The sequence below is a fragment of the Excalfactoria chinensis genome, chromosome 4 (assembly GCF_039878825.1).
Source record: "Excalfactoria chinensis isolate bCotChi1 chromosome 4, bCotChi1.hap2, whole genome shotgun sequence".
Classification (NCBI taxonomy): Eukaryota; Metazoa; Chordata; class Aves; order Galliformes; family Phasianidae; genus Excalfactoria; species Excalfactoria chinensis.
Genome location: NC_092828.1, coordinates 40,111,106 through 40,137,811, shown reverse-complemented (window position 1 = coordinate 40,137,811; position 26,706 = coordinate 40,111,106). Strand labels below are relative to the sequence as shown.

Genomic DNA, 26,706 nt, shown 5'->3' with positions numbered 1-26,706 from the left:
ATGGATGGTAAGCCATCTTAATTCTCAAGGAATTTTAATAACCAATACATTTGCTAACAACCAAACACACAAATTACTGAAGTGTCCAGATTGAATAATCTTAATTGCAATAGGAGTGCTGAGTTTTGAGCATAAATTCCCAAACTATTTCAAAGGATGCAATAATACATGACATTCTACTAAATTAATAAGAACTTTTTTCCTTCATTTTAGCATGAATTCTTGCAGAAGACATATCTACAGGGCCTGATACCTCTCCTTATCGAGAGAAATCACAACTCTGCCTTTGGCCTTAAATCAATAATTATGGTAACTCAGTTACTCAGTAATGCATTGCTGCACATCACTGCACTTAATTACTATAGTGCAGAGCACTATTCATATCCAAACATAGTCTCATTTGAACAGAAAAGTCTTTAAAGAAATGAAAAAGAGAAGCTAAGAGCTATGGGCAATATGTTTAATCTTAAAATATGTGGAGCGCTCCATCCTTTCCAACACAGATAAACTAAATAAAGCCCCTCTTAGGCTGTTCCTAGATCATAAAGTTAACAGTCTTAAAACCTAAAAGATTTGAAACTTTGATCAGTCATAAATGTAAACAATCTGAAAACTGAGTTTTCCTACATATACCAGGAATTACAGATATCACAACTGAGAAAAGAGCTTAAAATTTATACTAAAAATTGGAGTTACTTTAACAACCATATCCTTACAAGCAGCAATGTTTTTTAATGAAAAGGCAGTGTAAACTGGTGCATCTCCACTGATTTCAGTGGGACCATGCAGTTTCATAAATACTCTAAAATAGGCAGAGGTCTACACTTTGCACCAACACATTATACAGGAAAAAACACACTCATGCTTTCCTCTCCAGGGGTGAGATGCGTTGTTGCATGAGAGATGTGATTAATAGATGCAGATTAGGAACGTTCTGGTACTCTTAAAAATAAATAAATAAAAACCTCAATGTCTGAAAATTCAACAGTCTAGACAGACCAGCATCTCGATGTCTCAAACATCAGAAATGGTACTATCTACTTCTCACTCTGCGTGTTCTTCCCTCCTCCAGTTTCAGTCTAATCCTTAATTTAACTCGTTCAAACATCTCTGACAGAGAAAGTCAAAACAATAAGGCAAATTTTAAGAAAATGCAGAAGGTGTTAATCACATCGATACACTGCCAGTCTATGTGGCAGCACATTAGGGGCTAAGCTGAATACAAATCGCCTCACTCAGACAATGTTCACATGCAATAACAGCTTCCCTCCCCCAGTTATCCGTGTGCAACAGTGAATTTTGGTTTTGTTACCAAAGATCCTGGGGTCTCACTTTACACATATGCCAGGGTCTGACATTTAAAAGAAAAAAGACAAGCAAAATCCACATCTACTGACTGCTGCTCTGTCACAACTGCCAGTGTCAGGTGCGACAGCATTTAATTTGATGGTGCATCATTTAGGTTTCACCCACATGCATGGTCTGGATTTATACATCTAAGCACTGTAGTTAAATTGGACTTTCTTGAAAAATGGAAGTATAAAACAGGTATTCAACTTACCTTGCGTCCATCGCTTGCATGGCAGTTCACATTTAAAGGAGTCAATAAAGCCATCAGTTTTTCTTCATTACCACTCCTGTAAACCAAGAGGAGGGAATTAGGAAAAGGGAAAAAACCACAGCTCTCTGCAAAAGATTTGCTAAGGAGCTGGATGTCAAAGTATCATATATTGAAATCTGTACTGTGCCAGGGAGAATGTCAGATGGCCAAAGGATTTTTTGAACATTTCAAAATCAAGTGTAATTACAGGAAATAACATTATAATAAATGATGCAAAAACACACTTTGTTTCTTTCCTTAACCTCATCCGATATTTTCTTTTATCTAATTTTACAGATCCTCTGAAAGCCATTTACTGAACTGCTTGTTCTGAATTAAATACCTTTACCTCGCATATGGCCCACAATGTTTGGAATAACTACATACCAATATCCTGAAATTTTTCAGAAGAATAAACAGCCTATAAATACGGTCTTATGCCACAAAAAGGAAGGATGTAAGCATCTCCGGAATATAAGACGGAACTTTACACCTTTTCTATAGGCTTCTATATGTTCTGTCTGCTAAAGCCTATTTTCAAAATAAATCCTAAGGTAGTAGTAAAAAAAAAAAAACAACAAAAAACACACACACAAAGGATTATTTCTAATATTTAATTTGTCCCCGAAAAGAACAGTCACAAAATGATAAAGAGGATTTAAACAGCTTAAAGCAAAAACCTCAATATTAACCTTATAACCACCACGATGGGGGATTTCAATTACATAAACAGGCTTTTCCATTTGTACCAGACTGGAAAGTCCAAAGAGATTTATGCTAATTAAGCGGTTTGTTTGCATCATTTCATGCAAAAGCAATGATAAAACATCACTGTTCTGAAAATCTCTTTTCCTCTCCTCCTTCCACCCCCAAAATATGCTTTATATTCTAAGCAGCACTCACCTAGCAGCTTCCAGGAGTTCGTCCTTCTTGTATTCACCTAAATGATTGCAAAATATCATGCTGTTAGCATTTGGCAGAAGACAGATTAAGAAATGCAGGAGGAAGCAAATACAGAATTAAAACAGAGGAGAGGAGAAAAAAGCCCACACCCCGCTGGGTGATGGAGCTGTGACGTTAGCCAGCTTGTGGAGGCAGCATCAGCAGTACCTTGGAGACGGGCAGCAAACTGACGCATCGTCTTGTCCAATCCTCAGATGGAAAGGCTTTCTTCGGACGACCAATGACTGTGAAATCTTACGGCCAGAAACACGGTCCCGCTGATAGCGGTGTGTCAGCTGAAGACGATGTCCCCACCCCCTGCCCTATTCACTGTGTCACATTATACTTGGGAAGCATAATAAATTCTGAGACAAAAGCAAGGCAGTGTGGCTTCCTAAAAGGTACAAATTGCCGAGTTCTGAAGCTCTCGCCAGTCTATTTCAATGGGAATATTCAGCTTCACCTAGCTCCTCAGAAGAGCAACCATTATTTAGAAAATCCCAGACATCCTATCATCTGCCAATTTCCAAGAAAATACGCATTTAAAATAGAAGGCACAGATGAAACTCTGTAGGAGATTTTGTTACATGACTCTGAGATAATGATATTAGAGGCGACCATTAGTAACATTAAAGCAGCATTTACATCTGAAATTCTGAATTAAAACAGACAGCCGGGAATTTTGTTGCAACACACAGTAAAAATTATACAAGCACTTTAAAGAGAGCATAACACCTGTGGAAGTGAGAGGGTATTCTACCGAAACATGATGTGTATACAAGTTCAAAAAGTTCAGAATTCAGAAAAAAAACAACAAAGTTTCATAAAGTCACAGAGCAGAGGGTATCCTTAGAGCCAAGAGACAGAGGGCTCAAAAAATATACCATATAACACCTGCCAGAGAATCAAAGCCTCAGATCACAGTGCTGTAAGAAAAGCAGGAAGATGAGGCCATCCTGCAAAAAGACAGAAAACCTTTGTGCTGTCTGACATGTATATTTGTAATGTGATTCTGGTGAAACAAACATTGCAGGGAAGGGAGGCAGCCAGGCCACAGGAAACCCCACACCAGAGTCCAGCTATATTGCAAAGTATCCCAGGAGCAGGACTCCTCAGCAAAAGCCCTGTCACAGCTTTGCTTGTCTGTCAGCACACCTTGAAGGTAATGTTAGCTTTTGGAAAAATTTTGGTACATTTCATATTGAAAACTGGCTCACAAAAGGTGAAATGCCACCAAAATATGTGAGGCCTTTGTCACTGCCACTCCCCAGCACCCTCTTGGGATCCTGCACACCACAGCCCAACCCAGCCATTATCCTTATTTCTCCTCTTTATGTTTATGAAGGTGCAATACTGGGCACAGTAGCGTTTCATAACAGTGGTGAATGAAAAGCTCTGGCCAGCATGCGAGTAGGAAAAAAAGACACTATTACTCGTGCAACAATCTGAAGCAGCTGGATTTCCTGCAGGAGTTATTGGTCCGTATTGTATCAACACTTCAGAGACCTAATCGGATTAAAAGACCTGTTTACAGTGGTTTTGGCAGCGCATTTAGCAGCCCTAACCAGCTTGTGGAATTCTACTACATTAGACATGTGTAATACAATTCTTCCTTCCTGCTCAGTAAGTCGTTGCACAAAAGCCTGTTCTGCAAATACCATGAATTATCAAAAGCATTACTGACCAAAAGAAATCATAGAATGGCCTGGGCTGAAAAGGACCCTGAAGATCATCTCATCCAGTTTCAGCCCCTCTGCCATGTGCAGGGTCACCAACCACCAGACCAGGCTGCCCAGAGCCACATCCAACCCGGCCTTGAATGCCTCCAGGGATGGGCATCCACAACCTCTCTGGGCAGCCTGTTCCAGTGCGTCACCACCCTCTGTGTGAAAAACTTCCTCCTAAATCTAACCTAAATTTCCCCTTCTTAGTTTAAAACCATTACCCAAGTCCTATCAGTATCAATTCATGTAAGCAGTCATTCCCTTCCTGGCTGTGGTGCTGGATTTCAAAATGTCCCACTGTACACCCAAGTAAATCAGTTACTTTTACTAAGAAGGACTTCAAAAATAAAATATCACAGATAACGCTGAAGTTCATGCAAGCTACTGTTGAAATTTGTTACAGCTCTCCTACATTGTGATATATGCATTAAGAAAACAGTATATTTTAATTGGCTGTTACTCTCCAAGAGCCATTCCATTCCGCAAAGCAATATGTAACACTGCACATGTACCACACTGGCTGATTTAATTAAAATAAAATAAAATAAAATAAAAAATCCAAATGTATCACACAGGGTTCTCTGCTCTTCTGGAGCTCCTGGCATCTAACTGGATGTAGGAGCCCCTAGGCCACTTTCACAGACAACAGGTGCAGAGGAAGATGCTGGTGGCATCTGGGAGAAGCTAGCAGATAAAATATTACTTTGCAAAGCATTTAGAAACAAACCACGTGTGCTCGTGGCAAAGACAAATTTCAAAGTCCAAGCTGAAATACAAGAATACCACCTACCAACCTCAAGAAATACTTCTGTTCAAAGAATGTCAAACTGCTTGATTTAAACCAAACTAATAACATCTCTTAAAGAGTTCCATTGGGCAGGTTAGGATTTATAGATTTGCAAAAGGGCATCTTCAGAACAAAGTGCGGGTAGCAGCCTGAGCTACTTTTTCGAATCTCTTAGTAATTGCTAGCTTTGAGGAAAAAAAACATCCTTCTAATCACAATATCAATATAGAGGATTTTTAACAGCGATATTTTGGACAGCACAAAGCCTCTCTGCCAAAGATGTGAAAGTTAACATTGGTTTGCCTTTGCCACTAAAAAGATGACCAAAACCACAACCAACAAATACAATGGGGCAACCAATTTTCAGCTGGGCTGCAGATGTATAGGCAAATATGTAAGAGCACTGGATATGGGAGAATGGAAGACAAGCATGCACCAACAGAAAGCTTTATGGGCTCCCAAGGTATTCCTTTTGTTTGTGCTTTCTGGCTTCAAGATAGCAGCTGCAAGTAAAGGAGCACCTCCAGCCTTCTGCAGCTAGACTGCAAGAGCTTTCCTCTGCCATCGAACTGCTCTTCTTACTTCTCATCTTAAAGATGCCATTATTCTATTTTTATGCCAATTGGAGCTACATGATCAGATAGTATTCCTACAGCTGGGTCCCACTGAACATTTCAGTGCAGCAGAAACCAACTCCACTGTTACACAGTTGCAAGGAATAATTCTATTTCCAGCTTTAATTCACTAGAACCCTTTAAATTTACCCTTTGAGTCTGAAATACCAGTCATATATGCATGTCTTGGAGACAGAAATTTTCTAGTTTCAGGAAAAACAGAATGAATCGGTCCCGGAGCATACTTCTGAGACAAGTAATCCTATTTCACTCTCTCCAAAGTGCTGAAATTTCATCTGACTACTGCAAGCTGAAAAAGCTGTCTGAATGGCACAGACAGTGTTTTTTACAAGGTAATTATACTAAGAAATAATTTCTCCCTCTCCCACAACATTTCAGAAACCAACTGGATCTGAAACAGCCTAAACAAAGCGGTGTTTTCTCTATCATATGCTACTGTGTGTTTTCCAAAGTGAAGGCAACTCCCTAAAAATTGATGTCACACATTACTTCATCCAGCTCACTCTGGCCAAACAGACTGGTCTGCAAGAATGAAAAGCCTGAGCAACATGCTGCAGAGGGAAAATGGGAGATTCCACTCTTGGGCTGCTACAAAGAACACAGGGACTGGAATGCAAACAGAGTTTAGTAAAGAAATAAGTATCATGGAAATGAACTAAAGTGTACAATTTGTCTGACCCTCAAGGGCTTCTCAAATCTAAAACTGAAGTGTAAGAGCACATCCACATAAGCTATGCTTTTCATTGTAAGTATTCAAACAAATAGTTGTCATAATCAGAACAGGAATCTTTCAGTGCTTGTGACAAACCATTAGTTTTCTGTTTGGTTGTTTGGTTTCTTCAATTTAACTTTTCTAGGAAATTACAGTATTATTTTCAATGTCACTGCTTTTGGAAGGATCCAATCACTCCATTAAAATACTCATCAATAGTGCCCTCTACAGTTAACTTTTCTTATATGCACAGTAACAATTGAGACTAAAATGTGAAGTTAAATCATAGCAAGGTATTTTTGCCATCCAAAAATCACAAGCAGGGGGAAAAAAGGGGCTACGTTGAAATATAATCCCTTGGGAAAAGGTACTTTTAATTATGAAGTACAAGAAACACATAAGAAAGATGAATGAAATAATTCTGGATTTTCGTATTACATTCCCTTACATTTCACTTGTCAAGGGTTAGTATCTTTATGTCTCTTACATATCTGTACTCAGCTACTTCTCACAGGCAAATAGTTTGATTTCATAAGCTAAGAGGCTAACAAACAGAACAGCAATAATCTTACTTTAAGCTTGACAGATATGAAACACACCGAAGACACAAGGATTGTTTCCAAGGAGGAAAGATGGGACCTTAACTTTGCCTGTTGCTGGAGACCAGTAAGGAATCATGGACATGGTTACAAAATAGCACTTTGTGACAAAAAAACTTAAAAACTGACAACCCTCAGTTGACAGTGAAAGCTTTTAGCAACACACTTCAAAGGGAAGTGGGAATTAGAACAAAAATATCATTTGGCCTTGGCCACAACTCTACCAAACCATCTGGCTGGCATCATCCTGCACAGAACGGCTTTCAGACAGGTGAACAAAGCTGAACACCAAAGCATTCCTGATATAGCCTTGTAGAAACACAATGCCTTCTAAGGACTGGCTGAAAGCAGGTTGTCAGGAACTCTGCAGCTCTGTACACTGCAGGTTGGTAAAATCTTTACTGCCGTCTTAAGCAATGGAAAAGGTTCTTGGCAATTAAGCCATTAATTCAAAGCATGGATATCACCTATACATACAATAGGTACTGCAGTTGTTAGATGCAGTCTTATCTAAGAATAAACTGCATGAACATTGTGGGGTTTGGTCTCCAAGAAGAAATAGGTGGTATATCAAAAAAAGGTCTTAGGTACATCTAAAGTCACAGCAATACCAAGTTTAGGTCTAACACATAACAGCCTTTTGTTTCCCACAGGAACTCTTTTCAGAAGTGCTGTCCTATTTGTTAAAAATGCTATCAGATTCTCCACACCACAGCAGCAGGAAGATGAAAAACTCCCTCTGTCAAAAGAGTTTCAAATTTCCTTGCTCTTAAATCATAGAATACGAAGATGGAGCTAAGGAAATACAAGGAACTAAACAGAAGACTATTCCTGAATGGTAAAGGCATGCTGCAGAGAAAGAACACAGCACATCACACTGCAAGATCATAACCCACCTCCACTCTCAAAAAAAAAACCACACGCAAAAACTCAACACCCAGCTGCCATACGCTGAGTCAAATATCTTCCTAGTAGCTGATTGGTTAATAAAATTAACTATGTGCCACCCAAAACTAGGACAGATTTTAAAAACCTCTTAAGTCCTCACTAAAAAAGGAAACAACTATTCAAATACCAACTGGGAAAAATATATTTGTTATTTATAGCCAGATGCTACTTATTTTGGAATAATATATCACAAGGTGGGAATATTACAGTAATAATTAGTAAACAAATATTCAGGAGATCTAGTTTGGAGGACTACACTTGTTTTGTGGGTTTGTTTTTTTTAAAACCAGCAGTGAAAGAATGAAATACGACATACAAATCAAATTTTGTTACATTTTCAGGACTTTGTATCAATCTCATTGTTTTAAATACCTCGTAGGTAATACGACTACACATATAATTAATTTCTTTAAAAAAGCAAACAATTCATTTCCATAAGTGGCAGTATAGCTCACTATAAAGTGCAGAAACAATAGCTTCACAGGAAAAGGCGGCTGGTAGGGGGAAGGAGATACTAACTCATTAATTAAAGACAAGAGCTTTAGTTCACCAGACTGCTGTCATTACTGTCATTATGTTTCAATTCCAGAGGAGAGCATTTGTTCTTCAATTGTTCATTTATGCATGAAAAGTTTCATCTGATGCAATCAATACAGGGCTGCCTGTTCCACAGACACCTTAAGATGAGCCAGCCACTGGTTATGTCCAGCTTGACGCTGCTGATAAACCACACATACTGTACATATACTGCAGTAGAAAACTAGGACTTCATAGCCATAAGGAGACTCATGCATCAAGCACCATTCAAAACAGATGTCTTCTCTTCACTGCAGGCTGGAAATGGAGATATGATGGCTTGTACCTTCTGCATAATACCTCTGCAGGCTTCTGAGCAAACCTGCAGTGCGAGTTACTTTAATTATGTTTTGCAAGAAGGAGGAATAAATGCTGCTTTCCACTCTTAGTTATTTCCAGAAATTCTCAAAAGATTTAAAGATTCTACTTACCTCAAAAAACTGAAAACCTAATTGGCAAAAGAAGTACTGCTATATTCCTCATCCACTGGAACCATTAATGATATTAAATACTCCCATGATAATACATTTAGACCGCCCTCATTACATAATAGATTACTGGTAGCTCCTAATGCAGCCTGTTTTGCCAATGGCCTTATTTTAAAGTCATTCTGAGGTACATTTCACTCAACTTCCAAAAAAGTGATATTTTAAACCTCCTTCTGACCTAAAATGAAAGGGAACCATGTAAGAGTTAATACAGGCTGTCTCTCGCGTGCCCCAGGTGTGTATTTTTTCAGCATGAGCAAACTCAGCATCACTATTCCTTCTGCAGAGCATACGCCATCAAGAAGTAGTAATATCGTACCTCTCCCACCATGATCTCAGGACTCCTGTTATCTCCCTGTTAATTTCTAGTTACTATCATACCCTTGATCTGCTCCTGGCCACATTGTGTAACAGAGCTAGTCAAACTGGGACAAAGTACTACAAAGCCTAATATCAGCAAAAGGAGTTCTGAGAGGAGCAGAACACATGGCAATCTGCATACAACTCTGTCTATGGCATTAACTACAGAAGAAAGTAACATTTAACTACAGCAGTGATGACCCTTAATCCTCCAGGCAGAGTCTATTAGAGTAGTAATTGTTATTACTGTAATAAAGTAGCAAGAAGAATATGACCATCAAAATATGGCTTTTATAAAAATATGAGCAGAGCCTTGAATTTATTACAAAGTAATAGATTCAGATAGAATCAGCCATTCAGTGGAGTAGTCCCAAAGCTTATCCACTGCTGGCTTGAACAGAGCTCCTACAGCAAAGTGCACATTTGACCAAGTTCAGCTCTCTGCATAAATCTATGAAAGACAGACAGACAGAAAGAAGAATTAAAAAATCAGCAGCAAATAGCCCTATTGCCCTGGATTTGATATCACTCCATCTTTGGTTTTTATTATTTCTTCCACATTACTGTAACATACGTAAAAGCAGACTCTACATAGAAATGGCAGAGAATTGGTCATTTGTCATGGGAAGCAGCTGTTTTATGGCTGACACTGGCAGGTATGAGGACTCAAAAGGTATTCAGAAGTACTGATATGCTTCACAGTGTTTTTCTTCTCTCTTTACAACAGCCATATTGACAAGCTCCTGTATGGACATCATACTACGTTCACTCCCAGAACAGTAGGCAGCCTCATCAGCCACTGATATCATCTGACTTGGCATACATAAAACTCAGCCACAGAAAGAGGTGATTATTTTGGTGAATACTGCAATCAGGCAACAGTTACTGCTAATGCCATCACACCAAATCTGCTGCTTGTGTAAGGGTAGAGCTGCTTCCCTGCCCAAATCGAAAGAATTAACTGAATTCTAAATCTCTGCCAAAATATTCAAGTAAGAACATCATACTTAAAAGGAAAGCAAAAAAGAACTGCAGAAACAAATTTGCAAAGCACAGGAGGAGGTGGACAATTATGCTCTATGGCTAATAAATAAATGAGTTTATGTGCTGTAAATGGCACTGAAACAGCAGAAAATACAAGAGGTTTAATTTCAAAACAGAAATGAATGCCTTGAAAAGAGTAAATGCCCACTTTTAACCAAAGAAATGAAAATATAGAACTACAGAAAGCAACTGTGTCATTCAAAAACCTACATCCTAAAGAACAGGTGACTTTTTCATAATATGATGGAATGACATTTCAAAATGTACGCTTGAAAATGCTGTAGCTTTAGTCTTCTTATCTCATTGCAGTGCAGTACTGAGTTTATGCAACTTCTATTCAAAGAACAGATATCTGGCAAAAAGGAACAGTATCTATGGATAACAGTCTCCTGTAGATTCCTTTGAGTATTCTTTATTTGTAAATATTTTCAGACAGTCCTTACACATGTCATTAGGAGTCCCTCTCATCATCCAAGAAGCCTCATATCATTGCTTTTACTTCTGTAAAGAGTAAAATTCCATGCTTGTCTTTCCAGGACACCAGAGGACAATGCTGTTCTCTCTGGAGGATGTTTCCTCCTTTTCCAGTTACCCTTGGCTCACTCACTCGCCCAAGACTGGAACAGTCTTAACTCTGCTTTTGAAAGATGCTTCATCTTTCTGATGTGAAGTCTAACAGATGTTTCATTGATAGAGACTACTAGTTGCAATTTATGATACTCTATCCATGTGGACACCTGGGGAAATATTAGTTCAGCTGGCAATTACTACAGGTTAGGAACATTAAAGAGCCTGAAGCAAAGATAAAACAAGTTCTCCTAAAAAAAAGGTAAACCACAAGGCTCAAAGGAGGCAGGCAACTCTACCTGTGGCTTGAATGATTTATTCCTAATACCTTCAATTCCTTCAGGGATCTGTTACTAAATGAGCCACAGCAGTACCAAGGATGCCATTAGCCTGAGTTACAAACTGCAAAAGGAAAAATATTCATCATGAACCCGAATCTCAGAACTGTGATATGATGGAGACAAGAAATCCAGAATGACCAACATTCATGTTGTCTGCCCTGTGGGAGGGACAGCACCAGGCCAGGGGATTCTACTGTAGAGGTCTCTACTCCATTACTCATTTTAATAGGGCAGTGTGTCAGGAATCCTCTTACATCATGTTTCCTTATTAGTCTTCGCATACTTTACATACTTATATTGAAGAACCACCTTCTTCTTCCTTACTGGACTTTCATCATCAGCTGTTCAGCTCACTGATAAAGCCCTATGCAATCAACCCTGTGAGTTAATAGAGAAGTGCAATATTCATAATATGCTGTAATGATTTCTGATGAATATTCAAGTTTAGATGACAAGGCAAAGTGTTTTATATGTCGTGCTACTCTGATGCCAGACTTTTTATCTTCCCTTCACATTCACAGTTCAGTCTCCTTGTAAATCAGGGTACAGTGACAGAGGACAGTCTGTAAGCCAAATACCACTACTGGCACTGAGACTAATAGCTATAAAATGGCTATGATTACCTTTGGGTTAGAAATTATTAGATTCATAGCCACCACAGCATGGATTTCTGAGCTGAGTTCTCAGCAGACATTTTGTCCTCAGTACCTGTATGCTACTACACAGTTAATTTATTAAACAGATTGTATGTTGCAGACTAGTAACTATACAGGTCTCATACTTAACGATAAAAAAGATTCCACGGGGTTCAGCTTCCTCTACTTCAATTTAAAGAATCATCCTCTGTTTTCTTGGTTTTCATAGATCTAATCTTCAAATGTACAAGGAATAGTTTACCCTGTTCTGGCAGCACAAAAGGGATCCTGAACATCAGATGTGATGATCACTTATGCTAATGAAGTGGTAACAAAACTTTAAATGAGTGAATGAAAAGCTACTCACTATTTTTACTTACTCAAAACTCTTATCTTCAGTCCTTCAAGTTTAACTCAGCTCTTTTCCTTTTCATCTGTACCTTTTCCACTTTCTTTATATCTGTCTATTACTCAGAATCTGATTAGATTATAAAATACCTATTCTGAGTCCCAGAAACAGTATGGCTAGAATACTGAAGCACGCTTAAGTTTAGGCATGTATGCAAGCATCCCAACTGACCTTCATTTCTTATGTGTAATGGGTTTGGTTGAACTGGAGCTATGAAGAAGGATGATCACATTTCTTTGCTGCAAAACAACACCCCTGTCTCTTTGGCTCAAGATTGCACTAGAATAAATTCTGGCTTGCTGCCACGCTCCACTGCAGATATATACTTATTGAAATAAATGTCAGATAATCATTGCTTTCAAGGAAGAGGCTACCATCTGCCTATAATATCTCTAGACCTCTCTTTGCATTACTATGCCACTTTTTCCTGAACGCAGAAATCAACACCACACACTGCTCTGTGAATCTACTCATGCTACTCTAGCTCAGCTCATGCCCATTTTATCTCTTCAGCAAGCACAAAGCAGCATGAAGCCCAAGCATAACACACCTCTGCAGCAAAAAAACCCTGCTCTACCCACTGCCATTATCACAACCAATCTTCCTTCTCGACATATAACGGTGAGGTAGAACAATAAGAAAGGTATCAGCCTGTCTAATGCACTTAACCCTCTGTAGGAACAATAAGCAACAATGAGTACTAGGGAAGACACAGCCTGAGATTGTTAGTTATTTAAAAACATAGCTGATGCTGACTGCTCTGCCTCTTATTCCTGCTGTATCTTACATCAAAGTGCAAGTTTCTTGCTCCCTATCCCCTTATGTGATCCTCTAAGACTTTGACTTTCTTTTAACTAAACCAAAGTTACAGGCAAATTCTGAATTGTGTCCTTTCCCTGCAGCAGTATGTGTTTGCCAGAGTTGAAGGAACAAGTAGTTCAGGATAAGCACTACTAAATCCTGCCATTGACCAAATGTCATTTCCAACAATTGGTATTTTTCTTCATGACTGATGAAACCAAGAAACAGCAAGAATATTTCAGTCTTTCAAGGGGCAAACTGTCAGCTAATATCAGGAAAGACATGCAAAGTAAACGCAACTAAAACTCTGAGTCTACACAAAACAAGAAACAATAATTTCAAGTCAATTGCTTCCTTCATTTCAGTTGAATATCCCCCAGATAACAATTAATCACAAATCATCCTTGTTAACTGTTTTATTGCTCAAAACAGTTCACTAAAGGTTACTTAGTTCTGTACACCATATTTACAAGGAATGACTGCTTATTTTGAATAGAAATTTAACCAGGATGAAGCATTCAAATTTAACTTGCATTCAAAACTTCAGCATTTACTATATAGACTTAAAGATTGTTGGTATACATTTCCATGGATTCCTCAGTTTACCACCATTTCCATGCATGGTAACACATTATGCTGTTACGGACAACACTCTCAGACAAAGGGATTGGATTTTGGGTGGTGCTGGGAGGGGCCAGGAGCTGGACTTTGTGATCTTATGGGTCCCTTCTGACTCAGGATACTCTGTGATTCAATAATTTTCAGACACTGAGAAAATAGCTTGTTCTCACCCTGTTCTCACCAAGTCTTTTCTATCATAACTTGAGAAAAAAAGAAAGTGAGAAAAAAATCCCCCCTATAGCAAATGTAATTAGAGAATTTTAGAGAGAGCTAAAGCTCTTTAGGGAGAGTGAGAAACACGGAAGGAAATGAGTATCTTCCCTTTGCAAGGTTAATATTTAATTCAACTTCAATCACTTTATAGAAAGGCCTTGCATCCTCAAGAATGTAAAATACATGTCCTGTGTTAAGCCTTTTCATGTTTTTCAGAGTTACTTACTTTGCAATTAGCAGAAGGAAACTGTATTGTACAAGCTTTCCCTCTATTCCAAGTGTTTATTTCTTTTCACTGCTCCATTTAGGAATAACATTAACCCATTCAGGAATAACATTAATGTCTGTCTATTTACACAGGTTAAGATGGGACTACCCCAGCAAGAGACAAGAGGTACAATTACAGTGTCCACAGACGCTGGGCAACACTTTGGAAGGCCACACAGAAGTACATAGCACAAACTCTGCAGTACAAACTCTGCAGTGGTGCTTGAACTCTCATTAGGAGGAAACTCTGCAGGTAAAGACACTGCACCAATGGCCAGCAGAACACAACTCTACATAAACAATTAGATTTCAAAGGTCAGGGCAATCTGGAGAAGATCTTGAGAATCAGGTAAAACAATCAACTCCCTCCTCAAAAAGAGAAGGAAGAAGATTCAATGAACTATCAATCAGCGAGCCTCACTCGCATCATGTTGAAAGGTACAGAACAAATAATTCTGGAAGTCATTTCTAGACATGTGAAGGACAAGAAAGAGACTGGGAGTTGTCAGCATGGAATTATGAGCAATAAGTCATGCCTGACACAACTGATAAGCTTTTACAATAAAATGATTGGCTTCTTGGCTGACAGGGAAGTATTGGGTATAGTGAATTCTGACTTCAGTAAGGCTTCTCACACCTTCTCCAAGAACATCCTCACAAACTGATTAAGCACAGGCTAGATAAGGAGATAGTGTGTTGGGCTGAAAATTGGATGAACTGCTCAGCTCTAAGAGCTGTAATCAGCAGCATGAAGTCTAAGCGTATGCCAGTCATTATGGGATTACACCAGGAGTCAATATTACAATTGATACTATTTAGTATCTTCATTTATGACCTAAGCAATGTGAAAGAGGGCAAATTAATAGATGACAGAAAACTGGGAGGAGTCGTTGATACCACATGGATCAGACCCTGGGTCCAAAAAATAATTATCTTCCAACAGTCAGTAATCTTGATTGTACCTGAACTTCAGAGGAAAACTTGCTTCTCAGGTCAGGACAGTTTTTGGTCCACTGCAAATATCACTGTTTCCAGCAATGTAGTTCTCTTAATGTACCAGAAAAAGCCACAGGCCATTCTCTGTGTGCCTTCTGCATCATAGCGTATACACATTATGAACTGCCTTATTACAGAGACATTTCAAGATTCTTCCCATACTAACCTTAAAGACCAAGCCAGCCGTGGAAAAGTCAAAATAAAAGATGGGAAGCTATGCACCTCCTGGTGATCTCCCATGGAGAATGAGGGGGTTGAGGAACATTTTAAAAACATATCAATGAGCATTTAAAAGATTATACTGGCTGTGATGCAAGGACCCAGAAATTATTAGCTAAATCACTAACTCTGCTCTGAAGTCCCTGAAAAACATTAAAGAGATTTATTGGGGTAGGAAGTGTGCCAGAAAATAAAATCTCTAGTAAGTAGTTTGACAGCGTAACATTTTCCTTATCCATTATATGTGTTGCTTAATGTCCTCAGTTTCATTTATACTCGTTCTATAAGAAAGAGTAGATGCTTTCCTTAAGGTAGAAAGCATTACATTAGAGGTATTTGTTTTGACAAATATTAGCTGCCACTATTGTTGCTGTGTCAAGGGAAATAAAAGTACATTTTAAAAACACTCACCTGACTCTAGTTGGCATCGTATAGAAAAATGCAATAAAATAAAATCATGCCAGCCAACTTATTGAAAACGGTAGCTTTTCTTAGTGCACAATAACAAATTACTATTATGTTTTGAATTTATATCATCTTCAAGGAGATGAAATATCACACTACTTATAACAGAGTTGACTTTGTCTTTAATTGCACGTAAAGCTCTCAGGAAAACATTATCAGTTACTGCAGCAGTGGAAATATGAAACTTTCTAGATTAGCATACATTCCTTTAGAGGATGGGTACAACTTGAAAAACACCACCATTCCTCACGTTCAGCAGCAATTCTTTACAGAGATCAAATAAATTATTTAGGTAATCTTTCATGCCAAACTTCTGCACGGACAAAATATTTTCCATGACAAATTACAATGTGAAATAGAAAATCCAATATCTTTATTTTAAAAATGCTTCCAAAAAAACATATGTGAGCAAAAAGTTTGAAACAACTTGTGGACGCTAAGGTCAGGAAAGAGGAAGCAAATATAGTAGTTCTGGATACAGGATATTCCTCACAGCCTGTGGAGAAGCCCATGGTGGAACAGGCTGTCTGCCATCCAGGAGATGGTCTGGTAGGAATTGCAGGCCAGGGAAATAGCACACAATAGATTGTGTTCTCCTTCTGTCCTATTGAGGACAGGCACCAAGTGCGGTTGCCGAGAGTCTGGGAGCCAACCCCACCACACAGTCAGCCTCGAAAGAAGTGACTGAGATTTGCAAGTCCCAGGACCTGACTCACAAACCTTGGTCAATCTTTCAGGTGTTCAAGAAACCCTGAAACAAACATCATCACACCATGGCTTACGTGTAAAGAAAGCTGAGCGCACTGGAACAACTAAGTATTCCACCTAAAAAGGAGCACATCCAATTCTTCAGTATTAGTAAGTATCCCAAAAAGTTAGCTATCTATTCAAATTCCATATTAAACAAAGGCAAAATGAATGCTTGCAACAGCTGGCCATACAAAAATAAATGCACACATCCACAGCTCTACAAAAAGGCTCAACTACAGGGTCTCTAAATTACCATCAAAGGCTATTGTTCTACTTTGAACAAAGATGTAACTGCCTTTGTGTGCCAGGAATAGAAATAGCATCGTAGAAAATTGTTCTGATACCTGTTAAGTAGGTATGAAAGATACCAGCATAATACACATGCATTCATTCTTTACGGTTTGTTGTTATTTTTAATTCTGGTTCTCTCGAGAATTGCAACATAATTGACTATGATTTACCAACGCATTTCCAAAGCACCAAGTGTTTTGCTTAGTTTATGTTACAGCTTGCCAGATACAAGCAAACTTTCCATTAATAATATGGTAACAATTCAAAATCTATTCCTTTGTGTAAGGCTGACAACAGACTAACTATTATGCTGAAATTAGAAACTGTTCTACACCACCAATGAAGTACAACATTTAATCATGTAGTTCTTTTAAGCCTAAGAACAGTCCCATTGCACTACAGGGAGGAACTACAAAAGGTGATTAAATCCTACAAGATTAGGTACAAATCACAAAGAAAACCTTAATTTCAAAACAAAACAAAAAAAACAACACCTGAAGCACATTAGAAACAAACAGGTCTGTGAAACATGCAAGGATGGATGAATCTTTTTTGGCAGAACTTCTCTTTCATACATTAAAGTAGTAACAATAGAAGAAAAACCACAGCTGACACATTTTCAATAGAATCACACCTTTTAAAATTGTCAGTAAAACAACTATGAGATTTAAGTGTTAAAAATAAATTAATTTTGACTGTATGATAGATTAAGCTTCCTTATCAGTTTGGCACTGGATGAACAGCATGAGGGGAATAAAGGAAAGAGTCCACTACCTAGAAGAACAAACCACAGTCATAAAATCAGAACCGTCAAACTAAGTAAAAAAAGGTAACATTCATTTCTACAAAAGGCAAACAGAGATTGCTATGGAAAGAAAAGGATATTGATCTGCATCTCCCTTGAGCTGTGAACAGTTAAAAAATCACAACAGGATGAATTCTAAGGCTGGTTTTCATGCCCTTGAAATATCAGAGGTCGCTGTCAATGCCACGATGGAGAATGATATGTCCAAAAGGACAGACTGAACATCAGTGACTGCAGGAGGCCACAGGAGAAAGCCTGTGAGGAAAGACCTGGTGCTAGTGTCTGCACTAAAAGCTGCAGAACTGCAAGGCACCATTTCTGCACAGAGAATCAATGCTGACATTTTGGAACAAGGAAGCAAGTTGGACAGACAAATCAAGAAGAGCTGACTCAGAGATTCAGGAGGTTTCAAGGGTAAGTTCAACATTTACATATCTGAGCCCAACAGTTCCATAAATACCCATCAGGGATACAGTTCTCATAGTTAGAAAAACTCAGTGATCTGGGGGGCAAAGTGGTGAGGCCAGGCTCTTTTCAGAAGTGTGTGGAGACAGGACAAGGGGAAACAGACAGAAACTGGAGCATAGGAAGTTCCGCATAAATGTGTGCAAGAACTTCTTTATGGTGAGGGTGACGGAGCACTGGAACAGGCTGCACAGGGAGGTGGTGGAGTCTCCTTCCCTGAAGATATTCAAGACCCGCCTGGACGCCTACCTGTGCGACGTGGTTTAGGGAACCTGCTTTGGCAGGGGGGTTGGACTCGATGATCTCTGGAGGTCCCTTTCAACCCCTACAATTCTGTGATCTCATTGAAGACATAATAGATACTGCTCAGAAATGTTGACTTTAATTTTTGAACAGAAAAACCCTCCTGTGTTCCTTGGTCCACTAAGACAATAGAAGAAGAAAACGCAAAATAGATGTCTGCTCATTAACCTGGTAAGAAATACGGCTTTGACCCGCCTCCTTTGAACCCCCTCCACCCCCCCAGATATTATGCTTCTCCTAAAATAACTAAAAGAAAAAAAATACTTCAAACAAGTAGTTTTTAGTCTTTTTTAAAAAGGCTTTGTCTGCTGACAAGACACAGACAACAGCCACTGCCCACAGAAGTACCACAGAGCAGAAGAGCCCCAGTGAGGCCTTCATCTCAATGGCTCCCACTTTACCTCAAGATGGTAAATGCTGCAGCATTGGTCCAGTAACCAGTCTTGAAATTTCCTAAAACTTTAAATATTCTACAAATTTCTTTTTTCTCACCCAAGGACATTGAACAGTATCAAAACACACCAAGCTTTCTGTACTCAGAGAAAATGTCAAATTATTCTACAGACTAATAATACACCATACCAACTACAGAGCTTTTTATTATTTTTAATTATGTTTGGAAAACATGTTCTAAAACAAATTTCAAGTTAAATGTCGTCCAATTATGGTACCTCAATAAATTGTACGCATTTACAAGACAAACTCCTGCTGGACATTTTCACAAGAGTTGCTGACCACATTAATTCAGACGTTAGCTAATTTTAGGTGACAAGGTGAAAAAAAAGAAAAAATCAAAGCTATAATGAAAAGGCAATAATAAGGAGGCCTCTTCACACCAGAAGTTATCTAAGTAATGAAAAGCCCAACTCAGGGCTCCAATAAAAGCTATAATCACTATACAAAAAAGATAGCAAGTTGGCAAAGTAAGTACTGGTGAACGGAGACACCTATTTCAAAAGAAAAAAAATCCACTATTTTCATGAAAGCACCCAGAAGCCCAATGCAAACATAAAGCAAGTCATCTGCAGTCCTTACCATCATGAAAAAATACCTGTGCAATGACAGTTACATTTACTGCATGGCTTACTATTCACAACTCTACTACTCAACAGTACTGAATTATAGTCTTAATAAATAGAAAAGCTATAAACATTGGTTTACTAATCCAAACAAGATTACCATTGAAAACAGTAGCAATTTCATTTCATTTCCATGCTAGACTTATGAATCACTATATAAAAACCTTCAAATAGTTGACCATCAAATGGAAAAAATAAATAAATCAAGAAGAATCATCAGGTTAAGATTAAAATCCTTAACCTAATGACTATCAAAACTGGAATCAAAAATCTGGAATTTTCCAGATCAGTAAATGAATTTCAGTCATACAGAAGCACGTTATCACTATGCTCTTAAAAACTTTAGCGCAAAGCCTCGATGTTCTCACTTTGTTTAGTCTTGAGTTCCTTAGTCTCTTAAACCAGAGATGATTATCGAGCTTGAGACTTTGTAATCAGAGGTCACAGAGTACTGATATATGATTAAAACTCCATTAAGCTACCAAAGCTTAACAGAAAATGAGGAAAAACACTTTCTGTTAGTGTAGAGAAACAGCCTACCTTCAGAACCTTTTTGAAAGGAATCATAGTGCAACAGTAGCATCCTTGCAATTTCAGCTACATGCCTCTAGTTGGTTACACTGCCAGATGGTACACAGCAAGGTCTTGCCCACACAAACCTGTTTTCAAACGTTAATGTCTGCATATAGAAGGCAAGAAAAAGTATTATAATCACATCTTCTTGCTTTTATTGTAGACCTGCACCTCTGCTCAACAGATCACTGGGAACTAAGACCTTAACTGTTCAAGAATGGCACAGAATACGAACAGAGAAAACCAGTGATTCTGGAAGACCAGCTAGATCAAATGCAAGAAAGACTTCTTGTATCAGAATCTCAGAAAGAGATTTGTCTCCCCAGTGTACAAAGAGCTAACCAGGCCTGTCAAACTCGTGCCGCAAAACCGACTTAGAATATTTGCAAAAAATTCTGTTAGTTCTTTTGTGTTTACTGCCCACCCACGGTAGCAAGAAGAAAGATATTCAGAATGGAGATACCCGCTTTCATTGCCACATCCCTCTTGTGATGCACACACTTCAAATCAGATATTGCTAGAGCCCCCAAGACTGCATCAACATTAAATAAAACTTCACAGAGGTATGAAAGGAGGTTGAGAGGACAGAAAATGATTTTTAGCAATTGTTCCTCTATCACCAGAGCAACCCAGTGATTAACAGGAATCAGTGTCTGATGAAAAACTGGATGCTGTCAGACCAAGGTGAGAACGATCTTTCCCCAAAAAACAACTTCCAAGCACAAAACCTAATCTAGACTGGAAGCACAAGTGGGTCCGCAGTCTCCACAGGCTAGTAAAAACCATGAGATGGAAATCAAAATTCAGACAGGTTTTTTTCATCTTCTAGTCAGTTTCCCATATTCTTCAGCCACAAATCAAATCACCGTAACCACAGAACAAATTAAAAATAAACCGAAATGCCCAGCACTTTTCTAGTTCTACCCATTTATCATATTCTATGAAATTCAAGTTCGTGCATCAAATATTCAGAAGATCTGCTTGCTTTCCAGCAATAAATTCTGAACTGAGACAAAAACTGGATGGGTGGTTTTTCCTCCTTCCTTACTTCAGCCTCCTGGGAGGATATGCAATTTGGTTTGTTTGTGTTTTAGCACATCTAAGCTATGTCATGCTTTAAATGGTTGTATTTTTCCCCTGGAAAAGATGAAAAAAAAAAAAAAAAAAGAGAGAAGCATAAGCTCATGAGACCAAAACCTGGAAGTTCTGAATCTTAGTAGTCATTAGTTATAGTACTCGTGATAACTTAAGTGAATTTCCCTTACTGAATCTTTTTTAAGAAAATCTTTTGTCTCATGACATAGCATTCAACAAATACACACTACTTCCAACTGAGTGTCATGACAGGCCACCCAATTACACCCCTTTTCCATCTTTTTTTAGATAGCTTTGTGCAACATATTGCAGAGTAATATAATTATATTAGTCACCACTAAAAAGGCTACTTGATTAGTTCACATCAGTTGCTCCAGGTTGCCTTCCCTCAATCATTCCACCTCAGCAAATGGGTTGGACAACAGGCTGGGGTCGTGGTGTGGAAGATGTGCTCCTATCAGTGGTATTAGCTGGACCCACCCAAACCTATTGCCCCTGGTCTGGCAGCCCAAGCCACTCAAAGTGATGCTGTAGGTTACGTGATGTTAAATGTAAGCTTCTTACATCTCCTCAGTCATCTCTGGAACATTCTGTAGGGCACAAAGAACACACCCATGGCCACATGAAATGTAAACCGCAACTGTACCTGCTCATTCCCAGATCACCTCATCAAATAAATCCTATTAACTCAATTTCCATGACACATTTCGTAATTTATAAAAATCCCCTACACCCTGAAATTCATTTCAAAAAGACCTATCAAGGTAGGTGGTCTAAAAGCTGGGAGGAACACGAAAACAAAACAAGCTGCATCCAAGATATATGACTCTACAAAATCCTAGTTGTACATTGAGCTGGTAGAAATTCTGGTGGCTGCTAGGAAACTCTAGCTTATTTAACACTGGCAATTCAAAACTTAACTTCCATTGTAATTCTGCCAAGTTTGATTCCTTTAGGCTGAAATTCTAATTGCATACCTCAATCTAAGTTTTAATGTTATGCAAGAAGAATAGCACCTTTGTCTTGTAGACAAAGAATGTTTGTGCTATCCACAAAACTCACACATCATGCTCTACGCTTTAAGAAGATGCAAAACCTCTTTGAGCTTCTTTGGGAAGAAACTAACACCTAGATATTTCTGATACTCAAAGCATGACAGAATACCTGGGTCATGCAAAGTTAGAAGAAATGCCCAGCATGGTCAACTTGAAAAATCCAACCTCACCTAAGATGGATATTTCTGAAAACTGCTGCTTGGATTAGACTGGACGGGGGAGGCGGGGGGAAAGGATAAAAGAGCCACTCAAATTATACCCAGGAATAAAGAATAATGTTGAAGGAAGTCTGAAGTGAATGACTGTACTGGTTGGGGTGTATCTACATTAAATCCCATTACCCTCTATTCCCATACACATTCTGTTTGCACATACATGCATTCTGCTATGACCATACCACTTTCCTTCCCATGGGATGCCTGACTTGCCCTCTGCAAAGGATAGCCAGTGTTCAGCATATCAATGAGGACTGCACAACAAACTAAATCTTATTGCTGGACACCTGCTTTATTTACTGCATAAATATAAAGGCATCTAAGAACTGTTAGAAGCAGCAAATGCCACAGCACACATCCCATTCCATTTACGACCCAGCATCCTAGAGTGAAATAGGGTATCAGAGGTGGATGTATATGCTGTATTTCAATCCCTGCAAGGAGAATGACAGCATCAGCAAAAGGGCAGAATAAAACCAGGAGCACTGAGAGTTTGAAGGTTCAAAGAGCTGCAGATAAACCCAAAGGAGGCTGTCAAAGACTTAAGTATAAAATGTCTGATATGAGCCAGTTAAATTAACTTGAGAGTTTCTGTAACAGTTTTCAAAGAAAAAAAAGTCACAATCGGTAGGTGAAAACATTTTAAAATAAGTTTGAAAAGAAATTCTTGTAGACATTTATTGCCTCATAAGAAAACAAAGGAAGTTAAAAGGCAATTTTATTTCTCCTTTTGATACTTCACCCTAAAAACACTTGATCTTTTAAATTAACAAAAATATAACTCGGGAGCCCAAATCCCTTTAAATTTAAGAGTATTATCAACTACTTCTTAAACTCTTGTCCTTGAATTTGTTTCTACCACATGTAGTAAAATGAAAAGCAAAATGATTCTGACCAAGCTAGGTCCAAACATACCTCTAAGCAAAGCCCAATGCCTGGCCAACCATGCAGAGCAGGAGCACCTTGTCAACTGACATTTTTGAGCTTAACAAAGCCTCTTATCAGCAGACTGCCACTGACTACAGCATTGCAGGTAGTATATGATCACTATGCTTCTTATGCAGATTATTCCAATCGGACCTTTCAAGCTACAGCCACTTGCTAAGTAAGATGTCTTAGAAGAAACAAATCCATTCAAATGATTCCTAAATTTGCACTGTTTTCCAATTTCAAACAGCTCTTGGGAAAGCTAAAGAAGCTCATGGCATACAAGAGGGAGATTGCTTAGTTGTGGTTCTCCAACCTCAGTTGTAGCTCTGCAGTCTCTGCGCAGCATTATTTTAGTATCTTCACATTTATTATAGACTCTTAAAGGTGTTATTTTGACAATTCAAGATCAGAAGAATGCAAATCACACTGAGAACTGGGAATATGTAGGTGAGGGGAGAGAAGAGAAAGGGATGAAAGCTGGACAGAGAAGCTGAGGAGATCACATACATTGGATAAGGCATTTATATGACAACCAGGACTAGAAGTCAGGAGGAAGAAACAAGAACCATGTGGACCAGTCAGCAATGCTGACACAACAGGATGTAGGATCTTCCTGTACATTTCCAAAGTAAATATTTAGCTGCTTTAACCATATGTGCAACCCTTTTCTTCCCATCTTACACCATTCCCTGTTGCTTTCTACTTCTGCAGCAAATGAAGCGGGAGCCAGACAACATTCTACTTTACTCTGCAAGTTTGATTCCTCCACAGAGCAAAGCCATCCTTATCATTTCTGCTGAATGAGGCAGTGGGGAACAGTCAGCAGTCCTATAAGCAAAGTCTGTACCCTAATAAATATATAAAAAGGTAAAATCAGATGCCTCTCTCACTTCCTAGTCAGAATATTTTCCTTTCACAACATAAATATTCTTTCAGATTCATCCATGTAGCTTGGAACAAACGTCTTATATATTTTACAGACACAGATTCCCAAGGTTTTGGTTATGAGTGTTCAGTTCTTTCAAAATGTTAACGTGGCTTCACTTTAGAAGAAAACAGCACAAACACCATACTGCTGCTGAGGTTACAGCACAGAAATTGAAAGCAACAGCAGCTTTTGTTTGTAGGAATAATCCAGCTAGCTAAAGAACAATCAGGAAAGTTTCATGCTTGCTTAAAGTCAAAGGCAGCACAGAAAGAGAATCCATCAAAATAGTTAGAATTGCAGTATAGCAATCCTACTTATGAACAGAACTGAACAAATTAAAAGTTTTATCATGCCACCACCTTCACCTGCTCAACCAGTAGCACTCCATCTTGGTGTACTGTCCCATGAAGAATACTATGCAGTGTGAAAAAGCCACCCATGGATAGCGGGAAAAATGTAGTTAAGACCAAAACCGCACGTGGCTTCAGGATTGCCAGAAGTTGCTACTAATAAGTAGAGATTCACTGCATTGACTACAGAACAAAAACAACAGACTCAAAATGAACAAGAAGTAACTTAAACTGAACAAATAAAATTATACAATCAACATTTACTCTTTTTTCTTCTTTTAAGGATAAGATTGGTCATTGCCCAAGGCAAAGAAACAAACAAGACAAGTGCTCTGATGCACTACAGAAATAGAAATGCTTCTTACATATTTCTGCAATCATCTTCCCCGGGGCAAGGAAAATACATTCGAGGCTCTTATTTACAAGTCAGAGAATCTTATTTGTTATTCTGCCCATCTCATACAGATTTTAGGAAGAAAAGTTTATTTTGATATTAAGTTTTCCTGGGTATTACAGATTACGTAAATTAGTGTACATTAGATTTCTGAAAGCTTTCAGACCATCCAAAACCCTATGCAAAGATCAGAGTTGAGAATCAGAGCACTAAAAGACTGTATGAGGTGCTTTGTGAATGCTTTAAAAGAATTAATTTTCCAAAGGAACAAGTTAAGAGTTTAACTCCACTCTAAGACCACTTATTAAAATGGTGCTACACGAACAACACAGTTAAAAAGCAAGCTGAAAGACTGCTGAAAGACTGCAAAAAATCTAGAAAAGAGGATGGTGTGAATCAAAGCTATACTTTTCAAAGCACCAATCCTGAATCACACAGTGCTTCAGATCTGACCACCTACAGGCTCCACAGACTTTCAACTTCTTACCTAGATGAAGAACAGAAAAAGAACAAGTTGCCTGATTCAAGCAGATAGCCTCATTCCAAAGAAGTCATTTCCAGACACAGAACTGAACTGAAACACAAAATGAGGATGATAGTGCTCACCTCTAAAATAGGGAACAAAGAGAAAAAAAGGAGAGGCTGTCATCATTCTAAAACTAAACTCTACAAAAATATCATCCAGAGATACAGTTACACTAGGAAGAAATCTAATCTTATTAAGGTGTGGAAACAGAAAACCCAGGCATCAGAAGATATACAATGGCTCACATAAATCCTTGAACAAAGTCCTTCAGTACAAAATTAGAGAAATTACAAAGTCATGGAATGGGAAGAAAAGTACTTCCAAGGACTAGATACCTCAAATCATGATTAAAAGCTGGAGTTACTTGTTTGCACTATGACAAAAAAAACATTAGAACTGGTGTTAAATAATCTACAACATAGAAAGAAACATTTAAATGACCGAATTACACAAACAAAACTAAAGAAATTAGAAAGATTTCGAACAAATTCAAGGAATGAGCAATAGTACAGAACAAATGAGTATCAGGAAATAAAGACAATAAACACTACATGCATCATATAATCAGGAGTTATACTCAGGGGGAGTCTAACCCATAAACTAAAGAGAAATTGCGAATTCCAGAAGTTTCATGAAATCCTTCATTTTTTATTACCTCTGATTCCGTAACTAACTACTGAATAAAGTCTGTAACAAAAAATGCCACCAACGCTATTGAATCATCACTACAGAATTCAACTGGATGTCATACCAGAACATAATGCTCAATTCTAGATACATCATCCTGAAAGATAAACTTAGTGCTGGAAAGTGGAGAAAGAATCACTGATAGGAATAACACATGTTAAACTTCATTTTTGCTAAAGTAAAACTTAATGTGTAGACAGTACAAAATAAGGACTGCTCTTCATAGAATCATATAATCACAAGGTTGAAAAAGACTTAACAAGATCATCTAGTCCAACCATCCTCCCATTACCGTTGCTACAGCTAGCCAC

The 26,706-nt window shown here is 38.4% G+C and overlaps 1 protein-coding gene across 1 annotated transcript in view; it reads right to left on the bottom strand.

Annotated features, from left to right (window-relative positions):
- TNKS (tankyrase) overlaps positions 1-26,706 on the bottom strand; it is a 107,223-nt gene that overhangs the window by 50,992 nt on the left and 29,525 nt on the right. Inside the window, exons 4-5 of the mRNA XM_072334226.1 lie at positions 2,504-2,540; positions 1,562-1,637 (exon numbers count right to left, since the gene is read on the bottom strand). Coding sequence (XP_072190327.1) covers positions 1,562-1,637; positions 2,504-2,540 — 113 coding nt within the window. The remainder of the gene's footprint in view (positions 1-1,561; positions 1,638-2,503; positions 2,541-26,706) is intronic.